Source organism: Juglans microcarpa x Juglans regia, chromosome 3D, assembly GCF_004785595.1.
Source record: "Juglans microcarpa x Juglans regia isolate MS1-56 chromosome 3D, Jm3101_v1.0, whole genome shotgun sequence".
NCBI lineage: Eukaryota > Viridiplantae > Streptophyta > Magnoliopsida > Fagales > Juglandaceae > Juglans > Juglans microcarpa x Juglans regia.
The window spans coordinates 12,158,653-12,183,673 of record NC_054598.1 but is presented as its reverse complement, the minus strand read 5'-3'; the positions used below and the strand labels follow the sequence as shown (position 1 = coordinate 12,183,673).

Sequence of the window (25,021 nt, the reverse complement as noted above, 5' to 3'; positions counted from 1 at the left end):
TAATCTGCGCTAATTAAATGCTTAATTAAGATTGTCAGCTAACATCATCAGCACTTACTGTCTTAATTGGTTAGCAAAGAGAACATCATATACATCCCATCTTTTCTTCTTTTCTTTTCTATTCTTTATGAAGAATCTTATCACCACTCAACAACCAGCTGGTATCATCATGGAGTACTGAGAGATATATATGATCAGCTAGATAAACTAGACTTACTAGTAAAAAAATATATTTATCATCATTTTTATTATCATCCTCTCAATATTTTTTAATATAATATTAAATAATAGACTCACGAGTAAAATATAATAATAATCTATAATCATTAAATATGACAATGAAAAAATAACAGTAAAAAAATATGATGAATAGCTAGGCATTACTCATCTGGTTATATTTAGACATGGATGTAATTGGGTGAATGGTAGATGAGTGAAACTAGGACCTCCTCTAGCTAAGGGTACTAGCTAGGACAACCTGTACACAAGTACCCTTAGCTAAATAGGTTATTTTTCTTTCCCTCTGTTACCAACCAATAATATATCATCTTTTCGTTTGATCTACATCCTCGGCCATAAGATATTACAATTGTAGGAGACTACACAATTAAAGCTGGTAACCAAATCGACAAATGCAACAAATTTGGTTGCATTGAAAGGAACTAATTAATCTCATGACATGTCACCATCTTGAATTTTGCTTATTTCGTAATAACAAAGCTTTATTTTTCATACCCCTTTTTAATAATAGGACATCCTAAATCCTGATCAAGTCGAAGTTGGAAAGTATAAAGAGAAGAGAGGAAGCAGTACTTTTGAATTGATATGGGTGCATTATTTTTAAACCCACCTTTTATGGTGCTGGAAACCCGCCTCGACATAAGACATAATCGATGTTATCTAAACAGCCACACATGTCACATGGGTAGCCCCCGCACAAATATTTCACTTCCCAGCTCGTACTCCAATACAAGGAACAGCACCACTCTAAACTATATATATATATATATATATATATATATATATCAAACCTCAAATTGTGACTTTTCGGTTTATACTAAACCCATATAAGATATGATCTATATATTTATACCTCTCTCTCAATAATTAGATCTAAAAAAAAAAAAAAAAACTCATAAAATTTTAAATATTATATCTGTAACTCTTACAATCCATTTTACAATACAAATAATATAATTATATCATTTCATTAAAAATGGTTTCAATTTACGTAATTACTGTTTATTTTAAATAAAGTTGTAAATTTGTTATTTTTCAAATTTAAATCAATGGAAAACTACAAACAAAGTTAAAACTAATTACAAATAAACACATAATCATAATCATATATATATATACACACACACATATGTTGTGAATTAAATAATTAAAGTCAATGAGAGGGGGCTAGCTTGGTGTTGCGCGTAACGAGTGTGAGTGAGTGTGTGTGTGTTTTTGTGGAATCGCAATTTGTGGTATTTAACACCTTTCTCACCGTCCAATAATGCTTCACATGCCCACACGTCTTTACACGAGAGATTGACGCGTGGTGTGGGGTAGGCTTTGGGGAAGAGAGAGTTGCCTCGATCCTTGAATGTGGATTATTATTATTTTTATTATTTTATAATTAAAAGTGCACGCCAGAATCTTTTCCTTTCTTTTCTTTTTTAAGTTTTAATTATTATTATTTTTCCCTATTGGGGTTGGAGATTGGAGATAGTGGAGTTGCTTGGTTTTGAAGTCTGTTTTATCATTACCCTAAGCCCTTTACATATATCTCCGTTATTATCTTCAAAGATTATGTATTGCACGTGCCTTTTGAGTTTTTCTATATATATATATATACTAGCAGTGAATTTACGTGCGATGCACGTTTGCCCTGTATTAAATTATTCTAAAATATAAACATCTAGTGTAGAAGAAAAGAGTCTAAAACGACTAAATATTACATAATTATTTTTTTGTTACTGAAAGTAAAGTCTGAAACTGCTAAATATTACATAATTGTTTTTTTCGTTACTGAAAGTAGAGTCTAAAACGACTAATATTACATAATTGTTTCTTTCGTTACTGAAAGTAAAGTCTGAAACTGCTAAATATTACATAATTGTTTCTTTCGTTAGTGAAAGTAAAGTTTGCTGGTTATGGATTCAAAGTGGTGTGTTCTCGTCATTTACAGCATTTATGGAGAGAACATTGAAGTTTTTGTGACGTTGTTTTTGGAGTTGATCTAAATCTGCACCCAATTGTATGATCCATTTTTTGGTTGAACATAATTTTGCAATATTTTGGATATACGGTAAATGTTCCTGTATGGTGAATAAATATAATGTAAAATATATTTTTGATAACTTTCTATTTGAATATCTAAGATTAAATGTTTTTAAAATACAAATTGGAATATGAATAAGTTGGTTACCTTTCCTGTATGTTCCATTAGTTCGATTGCTGTGCAACCTAGAGCTTCTTCTGCAATTTGACCGAACATGACAGCCCCAAGTCGTCCATTACCATCGTCAACTTCGATGTAAGCTCGACAGCTATATAAACAAACTATATTTTTTAGTCTGAATGATTAAGCAATAATTTAAATATAACATAAAATTGATTAAAGAAACATTTACGACGTAAAATATGAATATAACATATATACCGTGGTTGTGCATTGCTCATGTATTTACAATGATAACATTGAAATTTTTCATTTTGCTCATATCCAGTCCCCTTCTTACACCCAATGCAGGACATGTAGAAGAATATTTGATGGAGATCAACCACACAAATAGTTGCTTTAATCCAAAATTTTGCTTTCTGCATTAATTTTGGAACAGATATATGTTTTTAATGGTTGTAAATAGTATGTAGCCTTAAGATAAGGTTATATTTATTTTGAAAAGGCATGTGTAAAATTTTTAGAAGGCAATATATATAAAGAAAAAAAAGTTTAAGAAGACTGTAGAAATGTACCGTCATTGGTTGTAGTGATTTAAGAAAACCAGCAAGATCATCAAGCTTAATTATGTCTTTCATGTCAACATTTGATGTCGATGCTGATGCTGATGCCGTTGTATGATGTAGATTTTTTTCGACGATTTCTTCAAGCAGTGCATGATTAAGCATCGTCCTAAATATTTTTAGAATAATTTAAAATGAATGAGAGAAATCATGGAGGAAAAGATATAAAAGAAAAAACAATTTTAGAGCTAGTTGATGAATATATATTTTGAAGAATTACCATTGACATAATGGAGTTGCAGCAGGGATGACAGGATTTAAGGTAAATACACTTGTCGGTTGAGATGAAAGAGAAAGACCTATATTATAAAGAAAAAAAATTTGTTAGTAGATAATAACATTCTATTTTTAATAAATGTTGATATTATAAGTTGTGTAATATACCATTGTATGAACCGACTTTTAAACGTGTTGCGAGTAGAGTTGGCTTAGCTTCAATAATATCAGAGATTGCTCGGCATTCACCGTCAACAAATCGACTCCACATAGCTAACCATATGGGCATCAGGCTGTAAAATTTAGGATAAAGTATTTAAAAGTGTAGTATGATGAAATAATATTGAAAACAAGGTAGTTAAAGAATTTATTAATATCACATATATAGTTGAGAAATCTTCTTTACCTCTGGTCGATAACATATATTTCTTGAATTTTTGTTGGCCCATGTATTGAGGTAATTTCTCTGGGAGGTTTCATGTATATTGCGATCGCCAGAATAGCTGTTCAATTATGTTGAATTTTTTTTTGTGAAAACTGAATAAGAGTATCAAGAAGTATGTTAAATATATTGATGTGATATTTACCTATTTCAGTTCCAGTGTTTTTGTAGTCATGCAGATTGGTGAATGGGATAATATCATATTCTGGTGGTTGTAATTCCACTTCGTCATCTGGAATGTTTTCGATGATTGTTCTTGAATTTAAGATCCACTGGTATCCATGTGCTTCAATTCTATGCTTGGGATCTAAAGGCTTAACATAAGCATTACTGATGTAGTAAGACCGGAATATGTGTAACATGTCATTACGTAGGTCTATATCTTTGCCGAAAATTGTTGCTTGTAGTCGGTTGCCCTGCATAATATTGTATAAATAAATAGTTATTTGCATTCAATTGATTAGAAAATAGTACTTATTAAATATATATATAAGATTTAATTTCACAATATAGTTAGAATGAATCTATGTTGTAAGGGGAAAACATATATATTTTGAATATATCATGTGAAAGAATACAATGTAAATATTAAGTATGTTCTTGCAAGTATGATATTGATGTCAATGTGTTACCTCAGGGTCTATCAATGTCAGATTTTGATATTTTGTTGGTGAATGTTGTGCAGTACGTTTGGGTGATTTGTCTGACACAATCATCTTGATGCTCCAATTTCTTGTACTTGGAGTAATGTTTTTGATTGATGTATAGACAGTCCGCATGTTGAAGCCTACTTATGAATTAAGAGAAAGAAATATTAGTCCAAACAATTGAATTTAAATAAAACAATTTTAATAAAAGAATAATAAGAAGTTGTGAAAATTACATAGTGGAAAAACAAATTGTATTTAATTGAGAGGTATATATTGAAATTCGATTACTCACAGAAGTTTATGATGGATATGCTAGTGTTAGTAATTCTCTATAAACAATATTATTTGTTTCAGCTTCTTCACAATCATGAGTTGATACTGGTCTTATAAGAACTTTTACTGAAGCAGAAGTTTTGGCTCTTGACAGTGCTACATATAGTTGGCCATGACAAAATACAGGTTGAGGCAAGTATACACCAACAAAATCTAATGTCTGCTCTTGTGCTTTATTTATTGTCATCGCAAAACTTAATCTGATAGGAAATTGTGTTCTTTTGAATGGAAAACCACTATTATCGTCTGCATTTGGCAAGAAAGGAATCCTTGGTATGAAAACTCTTTTTCCGGTGTGGTGACCAACTGCAATTTCAGCATCAATGATATTTCGTTCAAAGTTGCGACAAATAAGACGTGTTCCATTGCATAAACCTTCTGAAGGATTGACATTTCTGAGTAACATTATAGGACAATTTTTTTTTAGTAATAATTCATGGGGTGGAAGTCCATTTGGTGTTAATGTGTTTAAGAAATCCTCCATGATGCCTTGTTCTGATGTATCAATCGTTTCATCGAAGCTATAGTATTGTGTAACTGTACCAGGAAATCTTTGAATAAGTATTGTATTTATCTCATCGACGGAGTTGTTCTTTGGTGTCAATATAGCTCGATTTGTTATTTCGGATAAATTTTCTGAATAACTGCCAATATCCTGGAAGACTGCATCGATCAGATCATCTAAAGACTCCACATCATTTTTGTAAGGAATGAGCATTTCACTGGGAATTTTGATCTTATTCTCAATTGTGATTGGTGTTGTTCCATTTCCGACCTGAAGTAAATAATTTGAGAAGTTTGGATCGAATCTTGCTCGCATATTTTCACTCAAACTAATCTTAGTTAAAGTGGACCACAAATATGACGATGCTAAACTGGCATTAACTTCTTCTTGTCTTGTGCCTTTACGAATCACTGGTAAGACTTGACGAAAATCTCCACCGAATACGATAATTTTTCCACCAAATGGTAATCTTGAATCAGTTATGTCTCGTAACATTTTATCCAATGCTTGCATACATTCTTTTCTAGACATAGGTGCTTCATCCCATATGATTAACTTTGCAAGACGTAACAATTTGGCAAGAGCACCTTGTTTGCTTACACAACAAGTACTATTTTTGTCAAGATCTAATGGAATTTTGAAGCGTGAATGTGCTGTTCGACCCCCAGGTAAAATAGATGCAGCAACACCAGACGATGCAGTTGCAAGAGCAATCAAGTTTCTTGATCTCACTGTAGCGAGAAGTGCTTTATATAAGAATGTTTCCCCTGTTCCACCAGGATCATCAATGAAGAATGCAGCAGATTCATTTAGAAGGATTTTCTGTAAAATTGATTCATATGCATGTTGTTGTTCAGGATTAAGACTCATCGAAGCCATAAGATCTTCTTCTGGTATCAAAACTGCAAATTCATCATTTATTTCCCTAGATTCAGTTTCATTCTGATCAAAAGAAACATCATGTTCTATTAAATGGAACATGTTTATGTCTTTTCCCATCGATTCAAGTGTAGAAGAGATGCTTCGTAAGACTTTTGTCCTAATATCTGCTGATGTTGCAACACTTGTTTGGAAATCGCTTGACATATCTTGTTCAAAGTATTCCCAAAGTTCTCTAGGATTTGTTGGGTTACAATATACTAAAATTGTTGCAAATAACCGTCTTAAACTGTGTGGTATTTGGTATAAGGAAGCCTCTTGCATACAATCTTGCAAACTGGTATCTCTTTGTAACAAACCATGTAATGTAGCTGCTTCACGAAAGGTTGGTGCAGTGACATTGCCAACTGTTTTGATGTGGTCAAATGATAAAGGGCCTCTTATATGATTTAACAATATTCGTAAGTAATACCTTTCACCTTCGAATGGACTTGCTGTAACAATGCGGCCTATAACAGTTTTCTTTTTTCTTGGAGTCCATATTTTATGTTGTTGATTCCAAACAAAAGCTTCAGGAAATTCTTTGTACAGTAGTCTTCGTGCATTTTCATTAGCTTGATTTGTTGAAAAAAATTCAGTCAACATTGATTTTGCCGTAAAATCAGATCTCAGAACATTGTTAAGGTCGTTATGTGCATGAAAAGCTACCAGTTGTTGATCTTCAAGATGTAGATGTAAACTGTAAACTGATGGATACATTTCATTAAGAATAAAGCCATATATTCTTCACATGGCTTCTGGTGGAGCAATCCATCTAGCTGATTGAAATTGTTGGATTTCATCTATATCTTGGATGTTTTGTCCAGGAATCAAGTTGAAAGCAACACGATCATGACCTTTATAAATGTACTTATAAAGGTATTTGACTGCTTTGATTGTTGAGCAAATTTCTACATTCAAGTGACAATCAAATTTTGCGAGGAGATATGGATTATGTGGAACAACCCAACGGTTATCCAAATTTTTACCTCTGACTTTGACAGTTATTCCATTATCACAACGTCTGTACTGTGGGAAACAATCGATTCCAACAGTTGTGTTAGATGCAAAGCCTTTTGGAAAGTGGTTTTTACAACTGCCATTTGTTTTCATACACACATTGCTCGGATTTAGTACTCCACAGGGACCATGCATCATATGTCTTATTACTGCCTTGTGCAAATGTAAATTTCTTTCTTTGTCAGGTATTTTTGCTGATACAATTTCATCAAAAGATTCTGGATCATAAATTTTCCAATCTCTCTGTAGTATGATCAAGAAATGTGCATGTGGTAGTCCTCTTTTCTGATGTTCAATGACATATACATATGCTGAAACTTTCCCAAATATCTCCCGTTTGAATAATTCATCCTTCAGTTCTTCTAATTTTGCTCTAAAAATACGTGCAATCAAATCAGGACGATTTTGTGCTTCTTCTTGTGGACCCAACTCATCTAAGATTTCTTTCCAACTTGGGTTACATGTCATGGTTAAAAAGATGTCCGGTTTTCCAAAGCGTTGGACTAAAGCCATTGCTTCCATATATCTTTTGCGCATATCTCTTGGACCTCCAATAAAAGAAGAAGGCAGAATGATACGTTTACCAACTTTAGAAGCATTGCTTTCTCCAATTGATATACTGTCAACTATTCCTTGATACACTTCAGATCGAATCTCTTGTTGCTTATTACGAAAATAATCCAATCTTGATGTCTCAATTTTTACGTACATATCAACAACAAACTGCTGCAGTAAACGTCCCGAGAGCAACAAAATAGATTTTATATTTTTCCTAATTTGAAGTTTGTAGCAATACTACTCGCGGCATGAAACGACCTGTTGTTTTCTATTCTTTTTCAGCACTGTAAGATGATAAATTTAACAAATTAGAAATATAATATTGTTATATTAGAATAATTAAAAGTTAAAAGAAAATTAATTATTTTAACCTTCTTGTTCCTTTATAAGCAGTTGTTCCGCTGATACTGATTGTTGAGGGTCAATTGTTGCTCTTGTTACTCGTTGTGGTAGTCTTTCCCCTTTCTTTACTCTTAATATTCCTTGGTGCCAACCAGTATCACCAAAAGGAAATAACAATGGATATTGCAGTGGATCATAACAGCCAAAATAGTATTGGACTATATGACTTCCACCTGCATGATTGAATACCACAATATTTCGTCCTTTTAAATGTTCTGAATCATCATCTTCAATCCAAATGACTGCTACTTGGGAAGCTGACGGTGTGTTAAAAACACGCTGATCCAAACCCGCATCTGATTGAATATGGATTTTGTGATTTTCTAAATTGGGCAAATCCCCAAGACTTCGAAAGAATGTTGAGTATGGATTAACATGAAGAATATCCATTAGTTGAGCAACAGTTGATGAATCCAATCTTTCGATGTCATAAACACGATTGTCCAATTCATGTTCGGTATCATAAAAATATAGTTGTAGATATGAAGGATGTCCATCCAAAGGAACCAAGTCATTAATGTAATGATAAATTTGACCTTGAGCTCGAAATGTATAAATACCTCTGTTTCTTCTACACAAATCTTTATCAAATTTAACTCCAAATGATGTAAAAGCAAACTTGTTGTTGTATGTGCGAACATACGTAAGAAAGTTGACAGATTCAACTGTATTAGAAGTAAACAAATGGTAAAGTTGGTCTGGAACATCATTTGTAGTTAAAGAGATTGTTCCATCGGCACAACAAAAACCCTTCGTTTCATGTTGAAATCTCTTTGCTTCACAAAATCTACAGAATGGAACTGATGGTAAGAAAGTTGCCTCAAATGGCACTGTTTGTAATATTTTCCTATGACCAGCTTGTAACACCCCGTATTTTAGTGTATTTTTACTGAAGGAATTATTTTTATGTAATTAAAATAATTTCTCTTATTTTAAATTGGTTGGATTTTTAGTGAGTTTATTTCTATGATTTTAATGATTGTTGATGCTGATTTCCTATGGAGGAAAAATGAACCATAGAATTGAGGTAAATTCTTAAAGTTGCTATAATTTCTAATAAAGGTATCGTTGAATGAAACTGTATATAAGGGAGGAAAAAAAGGAGAAGAAGTACGACTTAATTTTATACATCTTTCTTACCCTGAGAATTTGTTAACAACCTTGTGTCAAAGTTGGGTTGGCATTGAGGAAGGGAATGTGCCTATTCAATAAAGAATTAAGTATGTTGAATAAAAAAGAATAAAATGATTGATGGGAAAGTACGGTTAGAACAAAGGAAATACAATAAACCTGTTCGATTTGGAGAGAACCAGATGTATGTACATTTTCTGTACATGTATTTGTTGCCCCAAGTGTTAAAGATATTGTGGTATCGTCCAAAGAAAGAGGTTCTGTTGACATAATTTCAACTGTGTTTATTTTCTGATAGGGAGCTCCGGAACTACCAACGGAGGATATATCACTGGTTCCAGCATCAGCACGAAAAGTGCGTTGTCTTTTTGTACAATATGGCCTGACGTCTTCATTATTGTGTATGAATTCTATATGATCTCCCAACACATTTGTTTCATTATGAACGATTGGTTGGGAGAAAAATTGTTCTTCATGTTGAGTAGTATCATTCGTAGAGTTCCTTTGTTGAAGATATCTTTCTTTCTTTTTTTGTCGTACATGTTCTTTTTCTTCTAAAGAAAGAGTCTCATGTAAATTGTGTATCTTAGGATGTTTTGCAGCACCTTGGGAATTATTTTAAACAAGGATTAAAGTAAGAATAATATGAAATAAATAATTGATTATATGATGTTAAATTTGTATTAATTTATTAATATAAACTTACCACTTTTCATTTATACATGGAATGAAAGAACTCTTGTCGATAACTGGATAAAAGAAAAACTTATAATGATGCAAGTCAAAAACCTTTTCAATCTAAGTATATATTTGAACAAAATAAAATCATCTATTGAAAGAGATATATTTGTAGCATCGTTGGTTACTTTGGTAGTCTCGGAAAAAGACTAAAAAAATCAATCAATTCAGCAAATTCAACGAAGCTGCAAAAAATGGAGAATGAAAATTAGAAATGAATAACCAATAGGTATAGAAATTATATGACTGTTATAGCATGAATTGTAGATGAAGAAAGTAGAAATTAAAAACTCACAATTAAATCAATTATTTAAACGAATAAAAAGAAACAACAAATTTTGAAATCCATAAAAATGTTATATTTTGTTTGCAAGTTTTTATATATATTTCTTTTATTATTTGTATTTTTTGTCTGATTTGGGGAAGCCAACTTTTTCCCTTCCTCTTATAAATAAATCTTGTTTTTAAAAATTTCAACATGTTAATAATTGAATATGTATAATTATATGGGTAAAATTCTAAGTATTGATGTAAGTATTTACATATAGAACTGTTTGTTGGTAAAATTTTATGAGTAAGTTTATAGCAATTCTGTAAATTTTTTTTTTTTGATAAATACGCATATATAACTAATAAGATATAACATTTAATTATGTTAGAACGTTAGTTTATAAGTTTATAATTTTAAGAAATCGATATGACTTGATGATAAAAATAAACTTAAAGAGCAAAAGAATGTCAAATTTTATAAAATTAAATTATATAATTATATTGATTGATTCAATTAATTTATTGTATATTGTGTAATAACAATAAATTCTAAGGTTTTTAAATGAAATATATATAGCAAAAGGAAAAAAAATTGCTTAGTAGTAAGATAATAGTAAAAGAGGTATAATTATAGAATTATAATTTAAAAATATTTTAATTTGATAATATTTTTTATTTAACTGTTATATCTCATTTCTTAAAATCCAATAAGTATTTAATCTAAAATTACATCTCTATTATTCACAAAATTTTTATTTCATTTTATTTTTCAAGCATATTTTAGAGTATAAGTTTATGCAGAATATTATTTTTAATGAGTATGTACTTTATTTTATTAAATTCTTTAATTGAAATTTCAATTTTTAAAATTTACAATATTTCAATAATTGATTATATATATATATAATTATATAAGTAAGATTGTAAATATTGATGTAATTTTTCTAATGGCAAATGTATTTTGTTTATTTTGAAATTATAAAAGAAATAAACTTATAGTTTAAAGTCAATTAAGACAGGTAGAACTAATTAAATAAAATATTATTAGTGAATGTTTTAAGCAATTCTATTTCATTAAATAAAATATAGTATTATTTTTATATGATTTATTTTAGTATATGTTGGATGCAAATGTGAGATGAGATCGTTTTTTTTTTTGGGAAGATAAATGTAATAGATTCTCTTTTATATAGAAGTTGCTATATTTGCAAAATACTCTAGATAATCTAGAGTGGAAGATTTCAGGAAAAATCTTCTTAAAATGTAGTACTATTTTTAAATTAATTCGAAATTATAATTTAAAACAGTTCAAAGTCTATGCAGAATAATTATTGAATAAATAATATTAAATAAATGACTTAAAAGATTTTAAAATCAGATAAACAAAATAGATTAATTTAGTTATTAATTCACAGTATGAAACTAAAAAGTTAAAGTATCCATACTTTTGACACTTTTATAAAGAATCCATGAAAATGTCATATTTTATTTGTAAGTTTTTATATATATTTCTTGTCTCATTTGTATTTTTTGTTTAACTTGGGAAAGCTAACTTTTTTCCTCCCTCTTATAAATAAATATTGTTTTTAAAATTATAAAAACACAATTCTTATTTTGTCCTTAACATGACCCAGAAAATGTAAAATTTTTTTTTTAGTTGATTGTGTGTTGTGGTAATATACATCACGCAAACTTTAATCTATATTTACAATAGAAATAAATTTTATTATTTACAAACTTTATTATCAATATTCATAAAATTTTTATTTTGTTTGAATCTTGAAGCATTTTTTAAAATACAAGTTTATGCATAATATTATTTTCATTGAATATGTACTCTATTTTATCAAATTCTTTAATTGAATTTTCAATTTTTAAAGATTTCAACATTTTAATAATTAATTATGTATAATTATATGGGTAAAATTCTAAGTATTGATGTAAGTATTTACATATAGAACTAAATTTGTTGGTAAAATTTTATGAATAATTTTATAGCAATTTTGTTAAATTTTTTTTTTGATAAATATGCATATATAACTAATAAGATATAACATGTAATTATGTCGGAACGTTAATTTATAAGTTTATAACTTCAAGAAATTGATATTACTTGATGATAAAAATAAACTCAAAGAGCAAAAAAATGTTAAATTTTATAAAATTAAATTTATTTTTAATTAAATTATATAATTATATTGATTGATTCAATTAATTTTATTGTATATTATGTAATAAGAATAAATTCTGAAGTTTTTAATTGAAATATAAATACCAAAACGAAAAAAAAATTGCTTAGTAGTAAGATAACAGTAAAAGAGGTATAATTACAGAATTATAATTTAAAAATATTTTAATTTGATAATATTTTTTATTTAACTGTCATATCTCATTTTTTAAAATTCAATAAGTGTTTAATCCAAAATTACATCTCTATTATTCACAAAATTTCTTATTAATATTCACAAAATTTTTATTTCATTTTATTTTTCAATAATCTTTTAGAGTATAATTTTATGCAGAATATTATTTTTAATGAGTATGTATTCTATTTTATTAAATTCTTTAATTGAAATTTCAATTTTTAAAATTTTCAATATTTTAATAATTGATTACATGTAATTATATAAGTAAGACTGTAAATATTGATGTAAATTATTCAATAAATAACATTAAATAAATGACTTAAAAGATTTTAAAATCAGAGAAAAAAATAGATTATTCTAGTTATTAATTTACAGTATGAAACTAAAAAGTTAAAGGATTCATACTTTTGACACTTTTATAAGTAGCTAGTTGTTGGGATATCTTGTTTCCACTTTCAACTTCACGGAATTCAACCTATATAAAAAATTCAACAATATAATATTCTAGTAAGGACAAAAGCAAAGTTGTAAAGAAAAAAAAAGAATTTACTGTTATTTAATGTTTTCAGATGAAAACTTGTAAAATATTAAAACATATAAAATCGTTTTTAACTCATTTTGCAGGAAGATATTTTTCTTCCCAAATTTTCTCTCTCCTAGGCAATTATCCGCGCGGCTTCTTCTCCTCCAGCGCAGCCCGGCGCCGCCGAGCCCCGGCCATGATCACCGCCACCACCGGCGTGTTCCCCTCATGCCGACGAGCATCCCTGCCACCACCAATGTTTCCCACGGGCAGCCATGGTTCTCCTCCGTGGAAAGAGAACCGAAATGGGTTTCTCCCATTTGTGTGAGCTAGCGCCGCCGTACGCGGCCACCGACGCTGACGACCACCATCGAGGAGTCCCCCTCAAGGCGGCGACCAACCCAGCCACCGTCGAAGTCCCCCACGCGCAACCGTCGATCTCCCACACGGACACCGAACCAAAATGGGTTTCACCCATTTATGTGAGCTACCGCCGCCGTACACGGCCACGGAAGCTGACGACCACCATCGAGGAGTCCCCCTCAAGGCGGCGACCAACCCAGCCACCGTTGAAGTCCCCCACGCGCAGCCCTCGATCTCCCCCACGGACACCGAACCAAAATGGGTTTCACCCATTTGTGTCATGTTACGCCGCCGTACGTGGCCATCGAACCTCACGACCACCACCGAGGAGTCTCCCTCAAGGCGGCGACCATCCCAGCCACCGTCGAAGTCCCCCACGCGCAGCCCTCTCTCTCCCCCACGGAAACCGAACCGAAATGGGTTTCACCCATTTGTTCACCGATTCTGCGGCCGTAGGCAGCCACCCAAGCCACCGCACCTCCACCAGTTGACACCGACGACAACCTCTAGCAGAGCCACCCACCACGAGGTTCCGTTTGCCTCTCCATCGCACACTGTGAATCTGAGATTCACAGAAACCCAGAAACCCATTTGAGGTGTAGAAAGAAAAAAAACATGCGAGAAACACAGGAAAAAAAAAAAGAAACAAGATGCAGAAGTTAGAGGTGAAATCAGAAGAGAATTGCGTACCAACGGTGAGAAGAAATCTCACGGAAATTTTTTTTTCTTCCTCGAGTTGAGTTTGAGAATTGTTCTGTAAATTGTGTAGTTGAGTTTGAGAATTGTTATGTAAATCTGAATTTGAAGTGTGTAGATTAGATATTTTATCATTTGAGATATTTTGATTGTTCAGATCATGCTAACTGAACGAAGAAGGCAACGGAATTTTCGAATGCAACGAGAAAGAACAGAGGAAGAACAACGAGAAACTGGATGAAACACTATTCACTACTGTAGATCTTATACATGCTTTTAAGTATTAGGAAGATATACACTTTATGTATTATCATTTTTACATACTCTACTAATGTGATCGGTTGTATTACTTTTTTATAATATAAAATAATTATTTTGACTAATCATATCAGTAAAGTGTATAAAAAATATATAAAAGTGATTGTACATAATAGAACACATATATATGTATAAAAAAAATATTAAATAAAATCTTAATATGTATAAATCTCGTGCACTCTCTTTAAAAAATAAATAAATAAATTTAAAATTCATATAAAAAAATTACATTTAAATATTAGATTCTACTAATTTTCAATAAAATTATGTATTGAGGAATAGGAAGAGTCTAACTTCATAGCTCAAATTAGTAAAAAGTCGGTGCATCAATCCTGCAATACAAAAGCCAAAAAAAGAAAACAAGTAAGATAAGAAGTGGGATAATACCAAAGTCGCACTTTAGCAAAATGAAAAGTAACCATTCAGAGCGTTGCCACCCTTGGCAAAATAAATATAATATATTCCTTGGCAACTGTAACGGGTAACATTAACTTGGACAAATACAAGATTAAGCGATTTCTTCAATATATTTCTAATATTTTTTAAGGATTTGTATACTTATATCTTATATTAATATATAATAACATTACTATTTTAATTGTGTTATTTAAAAAGTTAATTAACAAATCAGCATTATCACTAATATAAAATTAGAGCACGAAATGGAAGCAAAAGCCGGCATAGACGGACATTCTCTAATGTGTACTGCTCATATATCTATATGTGTTTTTCTGGCTTTATTATCCAATAATAGATTATAATAATTTTTTTATTATTATTTTGGAAAAGACAAACTTGGACAGGCGGCCGTATAAAATAAGTCAAGTAAAATATAAAAAGTAAAGGGGCTTTTGGAGCAAATAGCGTCCTCCAGTAAGAGCTTCCCACGTGCGCCGACACGTGGCTCGAAAGCCTAGAACGATGTCTTTTGCCCCCTCGATGGTCTCGCGTTAACCCAAAAATATATGGAAATGACACGTGTGTGCGCGATTAGATCAGATTAGATTACTTCAAACATCGAATCTTTAAGGATCACATGCGCCGCACAAAGCTAAAGCCCATAGGGGGAGGTTGGTTTACTTTCGGTCCTCGACGACGCCGTCAAGTCTTTTGTTTTTTTTTTTTTTTTTTTACTTAAGAAAAAGCGGAGGCGGGGCGACCACGCAGCAATCTTACTTGACTATAGTAGCTTTTTTCGGCTGTAAAATGTTGGATTTGAATCATTAGTTATTGTCTCAACTCTCAAGAGAAAATCCGTCGCTACTGTACTTTTTAAAATATCTAATTGGTCCAAAAACTATTTTTAAATTTATAATATAATTATTATAAAATAATTATAGATGTATTATTATCTTTAAAGGAATAAATGAATCAATATCTCTTTAAATTTTTGTCTCAAATAAAAGAAAAACACACAAAAATATATCGTACGATATTTGCACATAATTAACCTTAATATTATCATTTCTTTTTTGAAAAAGGGAATGTACATTTTAAGTTAAAGAACTCGAATCCTACTTAATTTTTTTGATATGATTTAAAGCTGACTCAATTCAATAATTTATATTGGAAAATATTTTAGGCACAAAATAATTATATAAAAATAAACTTATAAACTAATGTAACTTGATATAATACGTTAAATTATAAAATTATTTGTATTATAAAGTAGCAACGGATCATATTAAATCACATCAGTTTGTAAGTTTAATTTTATATAATATTTTTATGTATGTAACAATTCTTATTTATATAATATATGCAACATTGAGAAATTATATATATATTTAAGATAATTAATTAAGACAAAATATGAAATTTATACATCTTAAAATTATATCTGATCTTATATTTAATTTTTTTTAAAAAAAAGCGTTTCTTCTTAAATGAAACGATTGGTTCGGTGTTGTGGTGGGAGAATTTGGGAGGGAGAGAATTGTAAGCGACGTAGATTGTTGGAAATAAGTCCAAAGTCTTTATTATTATTATTATTATTTGTTTAATTTTAGAGGGGAAGAGGATTGGTCAAAATCTCGTGAAAGTGGTTGCTGATTTTATTGGCCGTGTGATATCAACAAGGAGAGAGAGTCGTATGGAATAAAAATTCGGTATATAGAGTTTGGACCACAGACATGTGTGAGTGAGTGAGTGGATAAAACTACATCTCCACACACGCACGCACGCACGCACGCACGCGGATCCTACTCCTCTTTTCCTTTCCTTTATTTGGTACTTGTTTTAGATTGGACGGAAAGGTTTTGATCTACAGTTATTTATTAATTTATAAACAATAATAAGATATATATATATATATATAAGTAATGTTATATGTATAATACTGTACACTCTATTAAAAAAAATGAAATTCATCTTTACAAAATAATTTTTTAATATGAATTCTAAATTTATTTATTTTTTTAAAAAAATATTTATATTTATTATGATTGCACGTAGAATGATTGCGGTATTGTGGGGGGGGGGGGGGGGGGGGGGTTTGGGTAATCTTGGAATTTGATACTAAAATGATAGGACGTATATTTAATATAGGGTTTAGCTAATATGGTTAAAGTACATTGCATTGAAACAAAATTAAAGAGCGGAGAAATTAATAAAGAGAGGAGCAGGTGGGCCAATGTGATTATTAATTTTTCCTATTGATAGGCAAGAAAGTTTCGTAGCCTACCACTACCCCCCATCTAAACCTATTTTAAATAGCATGCATCAATTCAAAATTTGAAATAATCATGTAGAATCTTGACACAGTGAAAGTTTGATGACACTGTCGTTAATGGATTTTCTTAATGTTTTTGGTTGTCATGTCCAATATCAGTAATAAAATTAGCACTTATCGAAGAAGAAATTTTTGTAGCAAATTTTTTAAAAATAATAAAAAAAAAAGATGAGATTATAGTCTAAATTTTAGCTATTTTTAAGATTAGTCGGGATGTTATTTCGGATACCGAACATTAAAAAATAAATGAAAAATCATCTGTGTTGATCCATTTACGTGAGATTGAGTAGCTGTGGGTTTAACCAATCGTAAGCATTGATAAGTTAGTTGTCCGATATGGCCTATTTTGTTGTTGTTGTTTTCATAAAAAACCAAATCGAATTTCACTATTCATTCATTTGACGTTACAAGTCACAACAACAACCATTGAATGCATCGAAGCACGCCCCAACAAAAAAAAGAAAAAATAAAAATCCAGGTAATATTTAGCTGCATGCTGACCACGCGTTTCTTTCAAAGTACCATAATAATCCTAATAATAACGGTAACTTTGTTATGCTAATTATCGGTTTGACCAGTCAATTAAGAACGCAAATCCTAACCCACGCCACGTGCCCCCGCACCCAAAACAACAACACAAAACAAAAGTGCAGAGCCAAGCGTAGTATAATCCTCGGCTCAATCGTCGCACCCGATCCCTCCCCCACCAGTAAGATGAAAGATTGACCGGGTAACGCACGGGTAGCGGAGTCCTCTTCTCCCGGTCTGTGGAGCCTGAGAGAGAGAGAGAGAGAGAGAGAGTGAGTGAGGGACGGGCTTTTTCGGTTGTTCCCTTCTGTTCTCTTCCCCCCAGTCAACACGTGTCTTTACCGGTCCTTACCGGTTACCGGTTTTATCCGTGACGGCGACGTCGGCCAGCTTTCCCCCTCCTCGTTTACGTGGACCCCATTTCCATATAAACTCCTATTAATTTTAATCAATCAGATATCGTTAAACTGTATTTTCATATTTCTATTTACAGGTCAGAATAATTTATACAGTACCAAAATATGGAATTTTTTATATTCAACTTTATTTTCAGTTTTCATTATTTTTTCAAATTTTCCATCATTTTTTAACCAATCTTTATTCATAAAAACTCAAAAAATAGACAATTAAATAGATAAAAATTTGGTCAATTTATTTTATCTTGCTGTATTTAAAGTTCATCGTTCTCATTCTCTTGGATTTATTATTTTCAAAATTTTAACTTAATAATTGATAAGTTTTTCGGTGGGGGTGGGAGTGTTAACAAGAGGCTTGGATTGCTAAAAGAAAAAGGTTTTGAAACCATGTTTTTCTCTATGATATTTAGAAATTGAGTAAGATAAAAAAAAGGATTGAGGTGCACTATAAATAATTTTTTAAAAATTAATTTAAAACAAAACATTACATCTAAATGTAAAACTAAAATGTTTTTTTAAAAAAAAAAAAAAAAAAAACAAAGGAAGAGAGAGAGAGAGAGAGAGAGAGAGGAGGAGAAGAAGAAGAATAAGAAGAAGAAGAAGAAGCTGAGAGGGATAAAGGGGAGGTGGGGGGCCTCATGAGAGATTTAGCTCCTAAAGCCAGAAACTAAAAAAGCTCCCAATCTGATTTGCAGAGCAGAGAGCAGAGAAGGATAGAGAGAATTAGAACTCTCCAAGAACAGAAACCAGACAGGAAAGAGAGAGAGAATCAGAGATATAGAGTACATGTGTTATTTTCATAATTCCAATCAAGTCCCTTTTTTTTCCTTCTTATCCAATCCGTAAGTCCCCCTCTGCATTATCAGACCCTTCTTCCCTCTCTCCTCTCTCTCTCTTCTCTGTCTTTTCGTTTCTTTATATTCTCGTGCTTTCCTAAACGAGAATATCTAATTTAGATGATTATCTTTAATCGTTAGCGCTAAACCATACTTATACCGATCTAATTTTTGGTCGTATTTTTGTTTTTTTGGTTAAATTGAACGTGTTCTTGAGCTCTGATTTCGATCGTTTCTGGAACTTTGAGTTACTGGCTTTCAATCGGGCAAATCGATATAAGTTTCCGATTTCCTGGTGGATTTTAGAGATCTGAACTTTCCTTCTTCTTGGCCGTGAACAGTGAAAACTTTTCAATTGCAACTGATATGTTTGGTCCTGTTTTGGTCTCTTCCTTCTCCTTTTTGTTTTTTTTTTGACAAGAACTTAGTTCCGAGACATCTTTGGTTCATTGGTTTCGGATCAGTGATTTTTTTTTTTTTTTGGATGGGAAGAATAGCGTTAGGTTCTATGCAATTCGGCTTCTTTTTTAGACTTACCTTTTAGTTTCGAAAAGTATTTTTTTTTTTCTTCAATAAGATTTGCATTCATTCTTTTGGATAGGTTGGTTCTGCAATTGGACCGAGTTTGTCTTTTTTGTGGGACTTCGGAGCTCTGATTATAGGTACACTTTCTTTCTCTCCATTGAAGAAGAAACAACGAGGTTTTGGATCGGATTGACTGTTTGTGAATTTGCCAGCCTGGGTTGAACTGAAGGAAGACATGTTGGAGGGTAGGTGCCTGCTTTCGAGGGCATTTTCGAGCGCAGAAGCCCGGTGGTCTTACATGAGTTATCGGTTCGATGTCACAAACGAGAAGCGCCGCCGGGAAATTGACGGTGAAGATGAACGTGAATGTAGACAGAGGAAGTTGTGCGACCCATTGGATTATCGCGAGATGAGAGCTGGAACGCCGAGTGAGCTACAGCAATCCAATCATCGCAGTGAAGGGCGAGGAGTAGAGGGAGGAGGATCCGATGACCGGAATGGAGGAGGAGGGGATTCTTCAGTTTCGGGTTCGCTTAATGGAGCAGGAGGAGGAGATTCTTCGGATTCGGATTCCCTTAACGGAGAAGAAGAAGAAAGAGGGGACTCTTCGGATTCGGATTCCCTTATCGATCCCATTGGCCGAGACATTTCGATCAAATGCCTCATTCTTTGCTCCAGGTCTGATTATGGTTCCATTGCCTCTTTGAACCGGAGTTTCCGTTCCTTGATTCGGAGCGGCGACCTGTATAAGGAGCGCCGCCAGAACAATGTGATCGAACACTGGATTTATTTTTCGTGCCACCTCCTCGAATGGGAAGCATTTGATCCGATTCGTCGCAGGTGGATGCGTTTGCCTAGAATGACCTCCAATGAATGCTTCATGTGTTCGGATAAGGAATCTTTGGCTGTGGGCACCGAGCTTCTTGTATTTGGTAAGGAGGTGACGTCCCATGTCATCTATAGATATAGTATTTTGACAAACTCATGGTCTTCTGGAATGAGAATGAATGCTCCGAGATGCTTATTTGGGTCTGCCAGTCTTGGGGAGATCGCAATTTTAGCAGGTGGGTGCGATTCAGGTGGAAACATCTTGAGCTCTGCGGAGCTATATAATTCCGAGACTCAAACGTGGTTAACACTCCCGAGCATGAATAAACCCAGGAAGATGTGCTCCGGGGTGTTCATGGATGGGAAGTTTTATGTTATTGGGGGAATAGCGGGAAGCGATTCAAAGGTTCTAACTTGTGGAGAGGAATATAATTTAGAGACGAAGACTTGGAGAGAAATTCCTAACATGTCTCCTGGACGGATTGGTGCAGCAAGGGAGAACGAGATGCCTGCTACTGCTGAGGCACCGCCTTTGGTTGCAGTAGTGAATGATGAATTGTATGCGGCCGATTACTCGGACATGGAAGTGAGGAAGTATGACAAAGAGAGAAAAGAGTGGTATACAGTGGGGAGATTGCCTGAACGAGCAGTCTCGATGAACGGTTGGGGTCTCGCGTTCAGGGCTTGTGGAGATAAGCTTGTAGTAATTGGCGGACCTAGGACTTTGGGTGAAGGTTATATAGAGCTCAACTCGTGGGTTCCCAGTGAAGGCCCTCCACAGTGGGACTTGCTTGCGAGAAAGCAATTGGGTAACTTTGTCTATAACTGTGCTGTGATGGGATGCTGAAGAGTTGGATTTCTGCAGTGCCATGTTTGCTGTGATTGTGCCTTGCTCGCATGGAAGTGCAACAATTGGTTTGCTCTTCGACACTGGAATCTCGCTAATTGGTAATTTTCCCTCCTTTCTTGTTCAGATCTTTTACCTTTTTGGCTGAGGGAGGACGGGAAGAATCTTTGATTTAACTCAAGATTCAATAGAATGTTTCCTTTGAAGGAGGTCTTGAGTTTTCAATTTTTTTCTTTCAATCTTTTTTAATGTTTTGTTCCATTGAATTTATATCTTTCCCCATTTTTAGTGGCATGAGAAATCTCAAAGGTTGGCATCATGTAGCACAGGAATAGATTCAATAATTAAACATACCAACACTTTGGTAGGTTGTCATCAGTGTTTTTGCTGAAGCTTTTTAAAGAACACAGAAGTAGTATGTGGGTTTTCATGATCCTTTGTTTTCTTCAAGGGAGGAAGTAAGTTCTGAAAGGTCACTTCTCTCAAAAGAAAAAAAATCTGAAAGGTTCTCATCTTGTACGTGGCATATGTAGTACTTAATCCCAATTATCCTTGCAATCAAGGGGCTATCATCTTTTCAGCTCTCTGTTGAAATTATTTTGTATCTTCTTTAGATTAGTCATATTTTCATTTTTGATAAGTGGTTATATTTTCATTTATGGTTCGGAAATAGCATATGCTCTCTCTCTCTCTCTCAACCCCCACACAAACAAAGAATCAACATGGACTGTTTATTTCTGGTTTGATCAAATAAAAAAAATTTACTAGAACCTTATAGTCTTTTCCATTTTCTACCAAGGCATGGAAATGGGCTGGGATCAATTATTGTCGCAATCAAGGGGCTATCATGTTAGATTTGCTAATTCTCGTCTTTTTTATTGCTTTCTTTCTCTTTATTTGTTATGAAGGCCACACTGCATGGTGCACGTAGAGTTCAAAGAGGAGAATATTCCAATTTGTGAATTAGGGTTTGTAGGAAACTTTTTATCTTTAGATGCAATTTGATTCTATCAGTGTCTTTTAAGGTGGGGTATCTTGAGGCTTGGGTTGTAGGAATTATTTGAGTCTTTCTTCAAACTTCTTGATGATCCACTTATTACAGACAAAAAAAAAAAATTTAGGATCCATATTGCTAGTCATAGAAAATAAGAAATATGGTTATGGGGTGCTTTTTTTGTTAGTTATGAAGATGGCATTTCATAAAAGAGGAATCATATAAATCTTTTTCCAAAACGTTAGAGAATCCATATTTCTAGACATAGAAAATAAGAAAAACATGGCATACTTTTTGGTTAACTATAATGATGGCATGCAAAATAATACGTTTGTACCATCTAACCTCAAATTCACTGCCAATATGAAAGAAAAGCTTTAAAAATCATAAGTCAAAGAGTTGAGTTTCATATCTAGTAAATAAACGTAGGGTTTTGTGGGCTGAAATGCGGTATGAAATGCATCTCTTGTTGATTTGGTGTTATTGGTGACTGCAAAGTTCAAGTTTTATTTTTGGAATCACACATGGCATGAGAATGAAGGGGCCATTATGATCTCATACGTGGACCATGACTTCAACAAGGTTAGCTTTCTTGGTATGGAGATGGCTATTATGTAGACTTTTAGTTCAAGAAAGTGGAAAACCACATTATATGGTATTAGTATGCATATACTTCCTTACTTGTTGGTATGCATAGACCTTATGAGGGTTGTTGCTTGAGAATTAGGTTGGAAGAACTGAACCTGATAGGTGCACGCCTGATTGCAATGAGTTTTTGCCGGCGGGAACTTTCGCGGAATTTATTACTTGTATGTGCCTGTCGTTTGTGATATGGTCTCTATATCCACCCTTCTTGATTGAAATTAAATAGTGAAGCAGAGTTTTCTTTTATTTATTCTTCTCCCATTTGCTTACATTATTGTTAGTTTTGAAATGGGGCTTCTTGCCTTGACTTTCTTTCTTGTTTTGTTATGTTTTCCTCCACGTTCTTTTTGGAGGGGCAAGCATGATTTTTTTTCATTATATATGAGTTTGTTAACATGCTGCTCTCCCAGCATGGTACTAAATGCATTAACTGGTCAGTACTTAATTCTCTTTATAAAAGCCAAAATTACTATGTAAAGTCGTATGCTGGAACTTCTGAGCAACTTCCCCCCGCCGGGGGGGGGGGGGGGGTGTTTCCTTCAAACACAAGGTGTTTTTACTTGGCGATTGTGTAGATAGAGATGAAAAGGAGAGTGTTGCTCATGTTAGAAGTTACTGTAGAATGTCCCTTTTTTCCTCTTGTGGCATTTCCTGTTGACTGAGAAATTGGGTTGTTGAGTTAGGACGGCGGTTAGTTGTTACATTTGACCAACATTAGATGGTAAAGTGGAACACTAATTTTTTCGTGTTCTGTGTCCGTGAATAATTGAATTCGGCTATGTGGTTTAGGTCAATAAAGCAGCACCCACCCCTATTCCGTAACTATTCTGTTTTTGTTTGTTTCGAGTCCCCATTACTAGCTTTGAAACGTTTCTTCCTTAAAATGCTGGCTTTGTAATTCAGCTCTGACAACAGAAATAGTACTTTAGCAGAAATTGGTGGTTCGAAATTATTGTTATGTCCTGAAAAACTTGAAACTTTGAGAGATGTTATCCTGCTCAAGAATGACCCATCTACCAGTTTTGTTGCTGGTACTTGCAAGGCTAAGACCTAAAGCCTAGTCGTAGAAACATTTAATTGCCTTGCTTTGGTTAGCACTATCAAGCAGTCTTTGTGGCCTGTATCATTAGACTATGTGGCTCTTGTATTTATGGGCAAGCAAGCTTCTCTCCTTCCTAGTGAACCAGAATGACAACAACTCGGTCCCTTGAGTTTCTATCCAACTTTTCAAGCTTAAAGTTAAAAAGGAGAGAGAAAGATATATATAGTGTGTGTCGTCTAGAAATATTTATTGTAATTTGTGTGAATGTCAAATGTTTGATAGATATTAAGAATTTTATGGGTGTCTATCTCTCTCCATATATAAGCGGTCTCACTTCCGCCGCCATGGTCATAAAAGCAAGACACTTGGATTTGAATCAGAGGAAATGGTTATACATTCATATTCTCTATATATCTATGGCCCAATTGTTCGGAACTCTTAAGGCCTATAAGCTCTTGGATTCATTTTGCTTGAATTGGCCCAAACGCCTACTAAGCCATTTAACAATCGGTTTCCGGGGACGTGACAAACCAAAACCACCAGCTCATTGTTCTTTGGGTTAAAGATTTTGGATATTAATCATGCATCTGCCAAAAAAAAAAATCAAAAATCTCTGCGGGTTTCTAATTTAATCGTTTTACTCCTTGAATCTTCTAGTTTTTGCAGTTAAATTCTCACATCCAACTTTTGATATATCTATGCCAAGATCCTGGCATATGACCCGGTTTTCTAAATAAAAATGTGAATTCGAAACCACCCACCTTTTGTGTATATATATAAAAAAAAAAAAAAAAAAAACTTTCGACAGATCTATTAACAAGATACCTACATTACCAACCTCATTAATATATATATATATATATATATATATAATTTTTAAAATTGAAAAGTTATTAAAAACCCAGAAAAATTCAAAAATTAGGAAAGAAAAAAAAAAATCAAAAAATCAAAACTTCTGATACAAAAAAAAAAACAGTATCACCTAAATCAATAAAAAGATACAACAAAAATTTAAGAGAGAGAGAGAGAGAGAGGGAGAAGAGGGAGTGGAGCTTTTAAATTGTTCTTATATTTATATTATTTTACAATGAGGTAGAGGATGTGGCATTTTTGTTTAACTTTTCAGATTCTAATTTATTGACATGTGGCATCCACGCTAATAGTA

General features: G+C 32.9%; 3 protein-coding genes across 6 annotated transcripts; 1 reads left to right on the top strand and 2 right to left on the bottom strand.

Annotated features, from left to right (window-relative positions):
- Nucleotides 1-3,633: 3,633 nt before the first annotated feature.
- Nucleotides 3,634-6,799, bottom strand: LOC121255038. The gene is made up of 4 exons (XM_041155334.1): nucleotides 4,891-6,799; nucleotides 4,306-4,460; nucleotides 3,819-4,089; nucleotides 3,634-3,734 (listed from the first exon to the last, which is right to left on the bottom strand). The coding sequence occupies exons 1-4, from the start codon at nucleotides 6,797-6,799 to the stop codon at nucleotides 3,634-3,636; spliced, it is 2,436 nt and encodes an 811-aa protein (XP_041011268.1).
- Nucleotides 6,800-6,826: 27 nt separating this feature from the next.
- Nucleotides 6,827-7,612, bottom strand: LOC121255037. The gene has a single exon (XM_041155333.1). It carries the CDS (start codon nucleotides 7,610-7,612, stop codon nucleotides 6,827-6,829), a length of 786 nt encoding a protein of 261 aa, XP_041011267.1.
- An 11,115-nt stretch (nucleotides 7,613-18,727) lies between these two features.
- LOC121254807 (F-box/kelch-repeat protein SKIP11-like) lies at nucleotides 18,728-21,769 on the top strand. Of its 4 annotated transcripts, none has more exons than XM_041154969.1 (3): nucleotides 18,728-18,981; nucleotides 19,577-19,637; nucleotides 19,713-21,769. In XM_041154969.1, exon 3 carries the CDS (start codon nucleotides 19,736-19,738, stop codon nucleotides 21,173-21,175), a length of 1,440 nt encoding a protein of 479 aa, XP_041010903.1. In that variant the 5' UTR covers nucleotides 18,728-18,981; nucleotides 19,577-19,637; nucleotides 19,713-19,735; the 3' UTR covers nucleotides 21,176-21,769. The 4 variants fall into 4 exon arrangements, with proteins under 4 accessions (XP_041010903.1, XP_041010901.1, XP_041010904.1 ...); XM_041154967.1 differs by lacking the exon at nucleotides 18,728-18,981 and adding an exon at nucleotides 19,029-19,359; XM_041154970.1 differs by lacking the exon at nucleotides 18,728-18,981 and adding an exon at nucleotides 19,030-19,348.
- The last annotated feature ends 3,252 nt before the right edge of the window (nucleotides 21,770-25,021 follow it).

Excerpts from the sequence above, each read along its gene's own strand:
- LOC121255038 (XM_041155334.1), bottom strand. The coding sequence starts at position 6,799 with ATGTATCCATCAGTTTACAGTTTACATCTACATCTTGAAGATCAACAA. Across the intron at positions 4,461-4,890 it reads AAATGCAGACGATAATAGTG|GCTTCAACATGCGGACTGTC; the intron begins GTTTTCCATTCA and ends ATTCATAAGTAG. Across the intron at positions 3,735-3,818 it reads AAACACTGGAACTGAAATAG|CTATTCTGGCGATCGCAATA; the intron begins GTAAATATCACA and ends ATAATTGAACAG.
- LOC121255037 (XM_041155333.1), bottom strand. The coding sequence starts at position 7,612 with ATGGCTTTAGTCCAACGCTTTGGAAAACCGGACATCTTTTTAACCATG.
- LOC121254807 (XM_041154967.1), top strand. Across the intron at positions 19,638-19,712 it reads CTTCGGAGCTCTGATTATAG|CCTGGGTTGAACTGAAGGAA; the intron begins GTACACTTTCTT and ends TGAATTTGCCAG.